We start from the raw sequence: 14,423 nt of genomic DNA on the forward strand, positions 1-14,423 counted from the left end.
AGTCCTCGCTGCTTCATGCGCATTAGCAACGACCGATCAGCAGACAGTCAGAGCTGGAAAGATGGCGGCCGGTTCAGGGGCTGCAAGCGGGCACGGAGCCCGCAGCTCCAACGCTGGTCTGGAAGCCTCTTTGGACCGACGGTTTCAAGGAGTATCCAACACTATGGAGTCGATACAGGGACTTTCAAACTGGTGCATTGAAAACAAAAAGCACCACTGCCTCATCGTTCGTCACTGGATGAAGTGGCTCAAGAAATGTGAGTAGCTCGCCACTCAGCCTAATTTAGCTTACATAAGCTAACGTTAATTCAAATGCATGTATGCGTTGGCCGTGATCAGCTTGTCAAATTCAGCTTCTTGTGATAGCTTTGAGTGACGTGAACTGTCATTCAATGCATCACTTAATAATGAATAAAAAGTAATTAGCACATGTTGACTGCGTGTTTGAAATTATGGCGTTGTAATCACCCCTCAACATTAGCCGCTAACAGCAGCTAAGCTAACGCTAACGTTTCGGTGCTAGCGTGACGGTCTCACTACTAGCAATGTTTACAGGCCTCCTCGTCCAGGTTAGGTTAGACCGATGCTGCTTTTCACGAAGAAATTGCCTGCACTAAACTGATTATCTAAAAGAATAAAATCTCGAGATAAAAATTACCACAAGGTGCGTAGTAGCCTACGATTTAGTTATATCAGCTTTAGTAGTTTGTTTTTGAGTTTAATGTGTGTGCAAGTTCAGTTCTGGCTGAAGGTGGTTCATGCATTGTTGATGTGATACGGTGGATAATATTTTTGTAGAGTGTGCCTACACGGTTAAATAAAATAAAGTGTAACATTAGCTACTCTAATTATATCGTCCATTTTCTGTTGAGTATTCCTAAAGTAGAACGAGGTACCAGAAGTAACAACACACGGTAAAAGCGATTCACAGTTAAATGTCATGTTGTGAACTACTGATGCGCTATAAAGCAGCACCCTAAACACATTTCCTCCAACTTTGCCCACTATATTGTCATTGATTCTAATGATAGTCCATTTCCGTCAACGTGACTAAAAAAACATCCTGTAAGCCGTTTATAATTTTCAAAACCTTCTCAAAATAATGAGAAACCTTTTTTTTAAATAATGACTCAGTATCTCAAAATAAGGACTTAACTTAAGTACAAAGTTCACATTGTTTGGAGATACAAATTTACTATTTTAAGATACTAATTAATTGAGAAATTCTAACTAATACTAACTCATTAAGAGTTACTAACTCATTATTTTGAGATAAGTCATTATTCTGAGAACGTTTGTCATCAGGTTATGACTTCAGGATCTTTTTTCCCCATCACATAAAAGAAGATTAAAAGATTTCGATATATATCCCTTATCAGTGAAGCATTACAAGTAGTGTCACCAAATAGCTTTTACAAATGAGTTTAAGGATGCGTTCATACCAGCTGATGGGGATCCAGCAATATTCTGCAGGGTTCTGCTGTTGTGTGTCTCACTGTAATGGCCCATTTGTGTGACATTCTGTTGTGGTTTTAACACTCCAATGTAGCACAAGTAAAATTTATATTTCACAATTTCGTTTTTCTGTCAGATCGTTTATTGATGCCGACATTTCTGATCACACTCTAAGGCAGGTTCAGTTCTTGATGAAAGAAAAAAGATGGACTGTGCTTTGTTTTTGCATTAAACGGGCAGTTTCATGTTTGAAATCTGTGTTATGATTACTGCTGTGTTTTATGAACATTACAACACAGCACTCGGACCCCATCCTACAGCGATGTCAACAAAGTTCCTTCATAGCTGTGTCTTATGAGGTATTATGGGTCATGCATGGGTCACGGTGATGGGAGATCCACTTTTAGTTTTGAAATTAGATGTAATCCCAAGACTACATTACACAATCTAAACAATACCTGTGCAGCATCTAACTTCACTAATATGAAAGTAGGCATACCCATACTCGTCTTTGTCATACATGGGGTCTTTTGAAGAGTTTAATTGAATTGAGGTAAAAAAGTGCCAGTCACTGAACTGCACTCACTTCTTTAGCTCATGTTCTTCGCCTACATTGTCATGAATGAAGTGGTTATATTTTCACTTGGGTGTTTCGTTAGATCGAAGGTCATTTTGTACGTTGCTCTGGTTATCTCCATCCCACTAAGAATCAGTCTTCTTAAGATTATATCTAAAATTCACAATAGCAACATCAGAAATTATAGTCTTATTACTTACAACTACAGTGTGCAGTTAGCTGTCTTTTACCAGGTTTACAGAAATATGCATTGTCTCTAACCTAACCCCATTCTGATGAAAACAAGAATCATTTCAACATTTTTAGAGGAATTATTGAGTTATAAGCTGTTTTTTAAAACCATGGAGTAATTATTCAGTAGTAGTAGATTTTATCAGCTTGTCAGCGGAGTGTGGGCAGAACAAGGCAGCAGAGTACCCCACAAATGTTGTGCTTGGTCCATAGATGTTAATGAATGTAATGATACGGCAACTGCTTGATGGAGGCATAATTTTGCCTTTGAGCTTTTGCATTTTTTTTTGACAGTGTGCGAAATTTGTAGAATTCACAAATCATATGCTGGAAAATCGTATCTGTTAGTTGATTACCTGTTCCCGCCATTCTTTTTTTATTTTTTATAATTATTATATTAAAGATTTTTTGGGGCTTTTCTGCCTTTAATGGACAGAAATGGGAGAGAGGGGGGTAAGACATGCAGGAAATTGTGACAGGTCAGACTTGAACCCTGGTCCTCTGCATCGAGGTATAAACCTCAATGTAGATGTGTGCCTGCTCTACCCACTAAACCAACCCAGCCATGTGTCTTCCCCCCATTTTGTGGAGAATAATTTAGTATTTACTCCTTAGGCTTGGACTTATTATAGTGGCACAATAATAATTTGTAGTATTTACTTATTGCTGTGGCAGGTTTGAAAAAGTTTAGTTTGCCATCTGTTTTTAAAAAGAAATGCCAGTTGATATTTAATTTGTAAGAAGATTGGTGGCCTATTATGAAGTAAATACCTAGAAGCTGATATATACTGTACCTTATGTTTACCTTATGTTACCTAGTTTGTTTAAAACAGGATTTAAAAGATTAATTGGATTGCATTTGCTTGACTTTTTTTGTTGATGTTGTTTTTACATAATATTAATTTGATTGTTACTTGAAAGCTAGATGCAAGGAACTTGATGGGAAGGAATGTTAATTCAAATTTTTTTTTAAATCTTAACCTGTATAAAATATATTAAGTATGAAATGTGAAAAGAAATAAGTACAAAATAAAATAGTCTTAGTTTCTAAAACAGAGTCTTGCAAACTTGGCTGCTGGAACATCCGAAAATACATTTTGATTGCATTTGTTATAGAGTTGTATTGTGTCCTGAAAAACTTAAATGGATGCCTCAGTCCTAAAATGTGGAGCTATTTAGTTATCCATTAGGGGATTTCAAGTTAAATCGCCAATGTCTCAGTCAAATCATGTGTGCATTACTTATCCCTGCGCATCATGGCCCACAAATCAGTGCATAAAAACGAATGCTGACAACCCACTGCAAACAACTGTGCGCTGGCAGAGCCATTGTTGTCTGGTGAAGAGCCGTACCAACTCACCAAAAGTCAATCTACCGATCGTCATCCGTTGCTCGCTTTAGGCTATGACATATTTGGTTTAACCTAATAAAAGTCCATACATGTCTAAAAAGTGGATGCATTTTGAGTAAAGACAATCCATCCCAACCAGTATTGGTGTGTGGCAAATGTACTTCATTGATCAATACTCTATTAGGGATTTGAGATGTTTATTACATGGGATAATAAACATGTTCCAGTGTTAGGTGAAAAGTGTTGCTTTCAGTGAGGATGATAAAAAATTAGGGTGCAAACATAATAAGGTACAGTTATAGTATTGTGTGAACTGTGTAGAGCCTGACAGATAAAGGATTTTAAAGGCTGATACAACACAAGTATTTGGTTTATTAAAATTCCGTAATTCCAATATATCGGCTTTAAAAAAAGGAAACTCGTAACCAAACAGATTTCCCTAACATTAGTTATTTGTAGTTATTTATAAGTTCTTACTAATTTAATTTGTTTTAATTTCACAACAAACCAGACTATCATCAAAATAATTTAGTTCTGATAAATAAAATGTATAAAAACACAAACTTAAGATATGAAACTTAACAAACTATACAACGCCAACACTCATAACATGGTTCGTCCGTTTTTTATTATTTTTTATTATTTATTTATCAGAATCTTTTTTTTTTCATAAGTGATTCTGATTAATGAACACAAATGACCGTACATATGTGTATGACATTTACTCAAAACTACAAAAATGATCAACTACTACCTGAATTAGTTCTCGACATTAGACCACTCAAGCAAGTAGTTTGTGGTTGTGGTGAATCTGAATCAAATTGGGTGTATACACTATCCAAAGAGAGCTGAACAGTACTTTTGAAATAAGAAAATATTTTGGTTTGTGAAAGACAGTTTGTTCTTGCTTCATTGCTAAGTTTTGAATGTATCCCATATATTTGACCTTCAACTTGATTAAATCTTGTATTGATTTAGTCTTTGAAAGTATTGAATAAAAATTGTATTTAGTTGGTCGGGTTAGCTCAGTTGGTAGAGCTGGGGCGTATATATACAGGGGTTCACTTCTCAACGCAGTGGCCGCGGGTTCGACTCCGACCTGCGTCCCTTTGCTGCGTGTCATTCCCCCTCTCTCTCTAAGCTATGTTTAAACAAATCCCTACTACTTATATATTTGATACAGAAAATGCACAACAAATGATTTTGAGTAGTGAATTTTTTACTCAAGTAGAACATTATTAAATGTGGATCGATTATTTGTTTCTTTTTCTGGTGTTAAAGGAAACATACATCTGTTTGTAGTTACAAAAGTAGTTTATGTTAAAGAAGCCTTCAGTTTTTTGCCCATGGCGGTTTATTTAAGCATGATGGTTTCACCTTGTATAATATTAATTAGTGCTGCAACTAATGACCGCTTTTGATACATCTGTTGATTATTACTTTGATCAGTCATTTATTACTCCGATAAGCAAAACCGATTTTTTGTTATTATTCCTTGCTAACCAGATGGCAAGCATTTCTGTCCATAACGTTATCAATCAATCAAAATTGATTTATATAGCACTTTACAGCAACCAGCAGGTATCCAAATTGCTTAACAGAATGAGTAAAATCACATCAAACAATAGAAAGAGGGAACATAGAAAATAGTAAAATCAGAAAAGGTTACAAAGAAACAAAAGAATGAAATTGTCACACCACTGCTACGTTTTAAAAGCCAGACTGAATAGATAGGTTTTGAGTTTGGACGTAAAAAGAGCGACATCTGTGATAGTGCAAATATCAGGGGGCAACTGGTTCCAGAGTCTCGGGCAGCAACTGCAAAAGCCTGATCACCGTCGAAATGGACACAGGTCTGCAGGAGATGACAGATTTAGCTCACGCTTATTAGCTAAAAATGAGTTTGAGAGACACAAGGTAAACAGGTATGATGCCGTGCATCATAACATAGACCCGATTAATACATTGTGACATTTTTTGGCAACTATTTCAGAATCAAGTTGAAATGATTTAATCAATTGGTTTTTGCAAGCCTAATGATAAAGACACAACCTGATTTGTCTTAGCAAATTATATGTTAACTTTTGGAATGTATTATACTCTTTTTGGCAAAAAAAAATTATACTCAAGTTTTCAATTTTATGTTTATAGTGTTTGACAATCAAATGCTAAGACCTAAATGAAGTTGGTGCTGCATAGGGTGGATCTTTTCTAAATGGCTCATTCAAGTCTCAACATCCTCACTGGTTTGATGTTTCCCGTTGTGCTTCTTATGTCATTTAGAAGCTTTTAAGTGACATTTGCAAACTGTTTCAGAGTTGAATGGTGGAGTAGAATTAGATAAAAGTGCATATGTTATTTGATAAATTTACTGTTTGGGAGTCATAACTGTCTGTTTTTTTTGAGTAATTAATGCAGTGTGTTTTTATGTGCATGAGCATGTGTTGACTTTTAGTAAGGAATTATCCTTGTGTTGTTAAAGCTAAAGCCTGTACACTCAACAGGCTCAAGAGGCTGTATGTGCGAGTCATGTCACCCTCACTATTTGAGGCATTATTGTGACTCTGGTCAAAAATATTGGTAACATAAGACCGGATCAGGTTCTGATTGTTACCCCTTATTATGATTTTAAAGAAATCCTGATGTTTTTTTAAAACGTATACATTTGTTTTAAAAGCCTCAGATTATGTATTCTGTGGGTTAATGCTGTCCTGATATTAAAAGTTAAAGATCCTAGGAAAAATATTATTATGAAATTTTTTTTTTTTCAAAAATCTGAATGTGTTGTGAACAGTGAAAAGCATAAAGTTTGCATATTGTCAGTATAAGCTGATATGATATATTTGATATGTGTGAAAATTAACCTCCTTAGATAATTGTAGGGCCCTAGTTTTCCTGCAGTTTCTTTTTTCCTTTTTGTCTACATTCCTTCTTGTTTTTTGACATTTCCTTTTTTCTTCATCTTGCGGAAGTGACTATTAGATGAAGTTAACATAGGCTGCAGTTTCTTTGTATAGACTCTTGACTATCAAGTGATGATTTTGCTGATTGAACTGAGGTATACATCTTGTTTCTTTCGGACAAAGATTCTAAATGCTGCTAAAATGTGAGAGAGTTTGAAATAGTACAGTCAGACATTTTCTTTTTAGGCAAAATATTGTATTTCTTTTGGAATGGGTCACTGATACTAAAGTGAGGTGACTATGGAAACAGATTTCGGGATATCTGACTAAACAAACCGTAACTAGAGACATAGGCTCAGTCTTCCGCCTTCTGTTTAAACGTTCAGTAGCTGTTCTATTCACTGACAGGAGTTTACTAGATCAGACTTTTAAATGAACCCCCGGTGACTTGGAAGGGCTGAAAGTATTGGACAATTTTCAGTTACAAATACGGCGGATGTATTTGTATATGTGTGTATTACGTAATGGTGCATATACAACAAATTGATGTTGAATTGATATTTGAGTGTTTTATGTTTTTAACATTCAGATAACGATAAAGATTTTTTTTTTTACTAAAACATGTTTAATAACAATCCATAAGATTTAATGTTTTATTTTTTGAAAATATGTAAGGAATAAGACATTTCATAGTTGAAAAACAACTGTGTAATGGCTTCACTGGTTCTCAATTAGTTCAAACAAACTGAATCAGTACCAACAGTAACTGTATGGACATTTTCTCTATTACAATGTCTTGTTACTTATGTTACCTTTCTATGATCTACTGGCTTACTTGTTTTATGACTATCTGACTATAAGTAATACAATAGTAGTAACAATTGGAAGATATGTGTCAACTGTAAGGATTTGCCTACATGTTTCGCTACACTGAAGCTACCTCCGAGAGAAATGTAGCAGACTAAGCTACAGCAACATGGCAAAAAAAGGCTGCACATACAACAATGTCCATGTATGGTGGTGGCGTCAGTACTGAACCCTAGCAGTTGTATTTCAGACCGCTGCAGAGAGCTCTGTTGCACTTCAGAAATACTTATATGGACGCCACCAAACTACTTGTTCAATGAAAGAGCTAAGTTACTAAAAAGCTATTTGATTCAGAAAACAGCAACACTCCCACCATGCTACTGAGACTATACGAGACATAATATTTCAAGAGAGCCGCAATGCATCTAAGAATAAAATAATCAGCTTATGGATATCAGTTCTTGTGATTCTTGCTCTTGAAAGTCTTAGTTTTATTCCCTAACATCTGAAATAATCACACAATTTCAATACATGTTTTTAAATGGAATCTTTTGGAATCTTATCCTTTCTTATGCCTTTTTTTCTCTTCAGCTGACAACAATCACCGCTTGAATCTCTTCTACCTTGCGAACGATGTGATACAGAACTGCAAAAGAAAGAACGCCATTGTGTTTCGTTCCGCCTTTGCAGAAGTCCTTCCTAATGCTGCTCAGTTCATCAGGTGAGTACGCCGTTTTTATTCAGCTATAGTATTCCTTGTTTCCCAAATAATTAGATTCTACTTGCGGTGGTAGCTGACCCCTGGGTGGGGGGTGCAAGCGCGGAAAGAGGTGCAGACTTCCTATAACAATTGTACTGCCAATAGTTTTGAACAGAATTGTGCAGGTAAAAATTCAAAATTTCGGCATACATGTGAAATGCAGATTGTTGCAAATGTAACCATCATAGTGTCAAATACAGTTTTAACTGATGCTGTTACGTGACCGAGCCTCAGCAGAGAGGCGGAGCGAGACAACGTATCTGCAGCATATTGAGTCAGGTCAATGCCGTGAAAACACTTAAAACTTTGACTTTCATGCGTAGGCTATTCCCAAATGGCTTGCATCAGGTGTTGAAGTGAACTGTACCAAAACACGGGGGACAGTATTTAACGCAACATACGAGATGGTTTTTTATATTAACAGGTTATAAAACTGTCTCGGTTTAATACTGATTGATGGCAGTGCGGCCTGCCGGGCAGACCGACAGCAGTTGGGGTTCCCGCGGACGGAGGGCTCTGCATTCGTCAGCAGCGGTTTCTCTCTGGGCCACCTGTCCCCAGCTGAAAATCTGACGTTTTGGCACTCTTGATATTCCTCTGCCGCTCTATGAGTATAAATTGGGTACTGACTTCATAATACCAACCATTAAACTCTAGATCGAGTCTAGCCGTCTTTTCTGTGGGGGAAAACATCGATGTCTTCTTCTTGGTTTTAATTAGCAGTTCGCAAACCAAGTTTAAGACTTATACGACACATTATTGTATAGGAGTGTGTAGAATAATGAACGGCATTAATTAATCTGCACGATAGAGTAGGGTTGTGTGTTTGTGTGTGTGTGAGTGACAGGGAGAGAGAGCATATACTTCAGTATGTAGCAGTCAACATTGATCAAGCCTGTCTTTCTGTTCTTCTAGTACTGAGGTGTGCAATGTTGTTTCCATTTTTGCGTTATTGTCAGAGATGTGAAGGTCCGCAAGTCAGTGGAAAGGATTTTTACAATTTGGGAGGAGAGGAGCGTGTATCCTGAGGACGTGATCGCCCAGTTCAAAGCTGGCATGAACAAAAAGGAAAAGGAGCGAGAAAAACAAAAGGAAAAGGAAAAGTCAAAGGAAAAGGAAAAGTCAAAGGAAAAGTCAAAGGAAAAGGAAAAGGAAAAGGAAAAGGAAAAGGCAAAGGACAAGGAAAGAGAAAAGGAGACTCCACCGGCAACAGGTCAGTTTGGTACACCGTTTTTGCTCTACAGTCAGAAGTGGTCATGTTTATCAAATTTAAAAGTGAAAGAACATTTAACTGATAATCATTTATTTCAAATTATTTACTGTTGTTATCATGATTGCATGGTATTAAGTTCATGTTTATCTTTTATTCTCTAGCTTCTGCCAACACCAAAGCTGCCCTGAAGTCCAAGATTGTAGCAGAGTTCACAGTAAGTCAACTAAGTTTGTTAGTGTTGTCTAGCATCTTACGTGCGTTGTTGTGTTATTATGGGTCTAAAGCATTATAATTGCTACTTAACTTATTTCTTCACACTCTGGTTCTTTTCTAGCCCTACTCCCTCATTGAGCAGTTGTCGAGATATAAGCGAGCAGTCGCAGAAGAAGAGTTAAGGGAGAAGCAGCTAGCAGCTCTAAGGGTGGATGTCTGCAGCACGGAGGCTCTTAAGAGACTAAAAGGTCAGATGTCATTGAGCTTCTTTCTGCATCATCACACACTTATTGTCCTGTGTGCTGGATGTCTGAAGTTGCAAGGTGTAGTAGTTCCAATTCTGCTGATATTTCTTCAGTAAAAAGTAGTTTCAATGAAAAGTGTTTACATTAAGGTATGTGTATTACCTTGGGGAAGAGAGCGGGGTAAAACACAAGGCATACGTTTTGCATTTGGATTTGCTTTTCAATGAATGTGATCTGCGTTTAATGTTGACATTAACAATGTCTTGTATTGAACCACATACAGCTAAGGTAAATCTTGTAGTTAACGTTTTACTTGTTTGTCAATTGTCAATTGTCTCCTCTTCCAGACAAGGCAGGTGGGAACAAGTTTGCGAAGGACTTTGAGGATGGCAGCTTGAAGCTGCAGGAGTTTGTCAGCTTCATGGAGAAGGAATTGAAAACAGGGCCTCCTCTGCTGGAAGCTTTGGGAAATGCGGACATTTTCTATGAGATGCAGTACAAGGAGGTTAAGATCGTGGCGAATGTGAGTTTTTGAATGTTTGTTTTTTTGTGGATTGAAATTGCAAATGGTTCAGCAGAGAATATTTTGTATTTAGTTAGTAGTTTTTCTATTTATTAGAAAATTAAAAAAAAAGGTGACTCAGACATTTATTGTTCCCACGTTGCTTTGTGACTACGACTGTTGGCAAATTGATCCTAGAAACTAACTGGAACTTGATTCATTTTTATCTTCTTCATATCTCCCATTGAATTATTTTTACTCTCTATCTACTCAGGCATACAATGCCTTTGCCAATCGCGTGGGCAGTCTTAAAAGGAAATTGGATTCCCTCAAGTTGACTCTACCTGGACCTGAGGACTCTCCCATTCCCTCACCCTCTGAAGACGCCCCCTCTCCCACTGGCTCTGACTCCCCCATTCTGGGACTGGGGGCTAGCAGGGCCCAGGTGGATCCAGAGCTGGATGGCAAGGCCATGGATGATGGAGAAATACCCAGTGACAACAGAGATATGGAGGACATGGACTTGTCTGATGAAGAGGCTGTCGCTGCCACAGCAGAAGGTTAGTGACCTCATAGTGTTGTAGTTGAGTGATAATTGTCTTTTCCGTATTAGGCTGACCAGTTGATGCGATTCAGATTTGCAAAAATGTGTTGGCTCTTTTTATTATTTTTACTAGAAGATGACAAGAAGGACAAGACATCCACTGCTGTTGCCAAGTCAGATGCGGCATCAAAGCCTCCCACCACACCTACGAAAGTGTCTAAGATCAACACTCCTGCTGCTGCCACAGCGGCACCAGTGACTCCCACCGCTGCTGCTGCTGCTGCTGCTCAAAATGCCCCAACAACCCCGATGGGAGTCAATCTGGAGAAGGTGGACCTAGGAAAGATCAGCTCCATTCTCAGCTCACTCACATCTGCCATGAAAAATACAGGTGTGTTCAAAGGTTGGGTGAAGATGAGTGTCATAATGATCAGAGCTTGCAGCTAAGAGCTCCCCAATTTTGTAGGAGCACATGCGAGACAAAATGCAACACATGGTCATGTTCAGAAAATTGATTAAATTATCACTAATGATATTTTCCCTTTTGTTTGAGCCACAAGAAGCTACAAAGGTGTTTGTCAGTATTTTGGCCGTAACAATAACAAATTGTACCTGTGACTAACCGCATGACTCAATCGTAAGGTGTAAACTATTTGACACTATTTTAACTTCAGTAGGTTATTCAACAATAAATATCATTTCTATAACATAATTATAACATTTTATGAACATTGATATAGTTACTTTAAGCTGTTAAGTTTGAGAAGTTATGCCTTATTTTGTATTGTATCAGATGGTCAAAGTAATAGACTTAAAAAAATAACAGAACAATGTAAAAAGCATAGTTATGGGTAAATGTAGGTTTTGCATTTTGCTGGGACTTTCTCAGGCCTCCCTTTGAAACGCATCCCTCCTTTGTTCTTGAATTTTTCCCAGCAGCTAGCCCATCACCTCGGCCGTCTCCAGGAACACCCACCACTCCCTCTGGCCAATCAACAGCCTCCAAAGCAACCTCTTCAAGCCCTCACCTGGCCAGCATCCTGTCACGTGTTGACATCACACCAAAAGGCATACTCAATGCTCTGTCTAAAACTAACACACCAGGTAACACACACACACACACACACACACACACACAGTTCACCTTTTTAATGAACATTTTAATTTATAAAATATGTCATTATCTCTTTTTCTCTGACTCCCCCGTCCCATCCCATTTCTGTCTTGGTGCAGGTTTGTCCTCTCTCCTGCAAAGTGTGACAAACAGCACCTCCGCTCCTTCCACTCGAACCTCTCCAGAATCATCAGCAGTTAAAAGCATGCTCAGCCCAACCACCCCTAAAACAAAACCCACTCTGGGCAACAGCCTCAAACGAGACACACCTGGGAGAACCAGAGACTGGGAGAAGGCTAGACCTCTGTCCCCTCCTCCTCCACCCCCTCCTCGTCTCTCAGCTTCTTCTGTCTCTCCCCCCAGCCTAGAATCCAAAATCAACAGTTTCCTGCAGGGTAATCCAGGTTTTAGTCTTGCTCTAGGTGATGTCAGTCCTGAAGGGGTGGATGGGACCCCAGTAAGAGATGAGGCTGCTGGCACACCCACCCAGGATGAGATCATGGACACACCTGGGAGTGTGCCAGAATCTTTAGGGTCATCTGGGGGCCATAACCTCTCACCCACAGCCTACCGCAGCGAACCCTGGGATGCTGTGATCACCCCGTCAGGAAGCAACAGCAATGGAGACTTTCTGGCCTCTTCCTCCTCTTCCCGGTATGGAGCTGGAAAAAAGAGCAGCACCAAATTAAAGGACGATGAAGTGATAAATGTGAGAAAGCAGTTCTCCTCCTCCCCCGGTAATGACATGAAGGGTAAGAAAGATGGACAACACGGCCAGATCAGGATGATGGGAAACAACAGAGGGATTGGAGAAAGGAGACTCTCTGCAGGTTCTCGTAAGGCCAGCAGCAGCTCAGATGATGGAGGTCTTAGTGGTAAAAGAGAGGGAAAAAGTCAGGCGTCTCCAGGTGGGGATGGGAATGAGGGTCAGTACCATCGTATTGAGACACTAGTGTCACCCTGCACTGAAGGGGCCCCCATCCAAACTCTAGGCTACTCGAACCGCCCACTCGCTGGCGAGCGCATCAAGACGGTAGAGAGCATCCGTGTGATTGGCAGAGGCTCTCGGCGAGGGGAAGGTGCTGGCGGTCGGCCGGGAGGAGCGATGTGGTACGAAGAAGAGGAATACATGGAAGCTCCCTCACCCCATGCTGCCCCCCCTCCTCTTAACATTGGCACTGAGGACAGGACCCCAGCCATGCATCCTCCTCCTCCGCATCTCCTCCTCCCACATCTCCACCCTCCTCCGTCCCATCCTCACGCACATCCTCCTCCCCTAGCTCAGTTCCAAATGCCCTACCACACGGAGAACATTCAGGCTCCTCCTCCGTCACTCCTCCACCAGCATCCTCCTCCTCAATCCCATTTCTTCAGCCCTCCTCCACCGATCCCTCGACCCCCTCCACCTCCCATACCACAGCGCCCTTCCCCTCCACCTTCTCACCACGCTGTGCCCTCTGCAGTCATGGTGGGGGGAATGTTGGTCCCTGTGGACCGTCCCCTCCCTCCCTCTGTCAGACCTGAAGGTGTAGAGCGAGGTGGCGGAGGGCCCAGAGGAAGCAAAATGGCCCCTCCACCCCTCATGTCATCATTGCTAGGTGAGCCCCCTAAGCTGCACCGTCCTGGCACAGTTAAAGAGGCTTTTGTCCCCCGCCATGCACTCCCTCTCCACCGCGTAGGTACCCCTGGTGTTCCTCTACCCTTACTGGGAAGAGTTAAAGAGCCTCTGAATCTACCCCTTCCACCCCCCTCTCCCACATCCTCCACACCCTCTCCCTCCACGCCTAATTCCCCTGCAGTCGAAACGCTTCCCAGTCGCCCCACTTCTCAGTCCGCTCCCCCTCCTCTCCAAAAGTCCCCCACTAGTCCTCCAGCTCAGCCCCGCAATCAAACCTCTAACCCTGTTCCCCTCCTTAACTTGCCCAGTCCTCGACCCCCGATCCTCTCAGTCCCAATCCCACAAAGACCTCTGCAGCGAGGCCGAACCACCTCTCAGCAGTTTAACCAAGATCGCCACATGGGGGGATTTCGTGGGGGAAAGCGGTCCGGTCCTCCATTCACAGGCAGTCCCTTCCATGCGCAGAAGAGACCCTTCCTACCCCCACGCTACTGATGTGGTCATCTAACACATGCTGAATGAGAAGTGGAAGCGCCCTGCACTGAAGTGCAGAGTGTGTGTTAGCCCTGCTGGTATGAGCCCAGATATCTTTACTCTGTTAATTAGCTTGAATTAAAACTACCATAGGTTGTGTGTAAATAGCCGACTTACTCTTCATGCTTCAGCGAGGTAGCCAGCCAGTCATCTTACACTGTATAGTGCAGCCATGAGGTTATCAGTTACATAGTGCAGTGTTGTGTAACAACCCTCAATTTATCCCTTTTTTCCCATTTCTCTATACAATGTAGTTGAAACTTTCTTTAGGTTGGGTGCCATGACCTTAGGAAGAAAATGCAGATAGTTCAAGCTGAAATTAAACTATAGTTTAAGAGTTTGCATACCTGTGTGAT

At 40.4% G+C, this 14,423-nt stretch overlaps 2 protein-coding genes across 2 annotated transcripts in view; both read left to right on the forward strand.

The window, feature by feature from the left end:
• On the forward strand, positions 1-14,172 carry rprd2b (regulation of nuclear pre-mRNA domain containing 2b). The gene is given in 11 exon segments (XM_034875009.1): positions 1-47; positions 49-257; positions 7,916-8,045; positions 9,044-9,297; positions 9,459-9,511; positions 9,632-9,758; positions 10,103-10,278; positions 10,532-10,817; positions 10,935-11,192; positions 11,738-11,905; positions 12,035-14,172. Coding segments are annotated over 11 exon segments (3,687 nt in total). The 5' UTR covers positions 1-15; the 3' UTR covers positions 14,029-14,172.
• tars2 (threonyl-tRNA synthetase 2, mitochondrial) overlaps positions 13,860-14,423 on the forward strand; it is an 18,292-nt gene continuing 17,728 nt past the window's right edge. The window contains exon 1 of the mRNA XM_034875043.1: positions 13,860-14,105. The gene's annotated coding sequence lies outside the window, so the exon portion shown is untranslated. The remainder of the gene's footprint in view (positions 14,106-14,423) is intronic.

This window comes from Etheostoma cragini, chromosome 6 (genome assembly GCF_013103735.1).
Source record: "Etheostoma cragini isolate CJK2018 chromosome 6, CSU_Ecrag_1.0, whole genome shotgun sequence".
In the NCBI taxonomy this organism is placed as follows: domain Eukaryota; kingdom Metazoa; phylum Chordata; class Actinopteri; order Perciformes; family Percidae; genus Etheostoma; species Etheostoma cragini.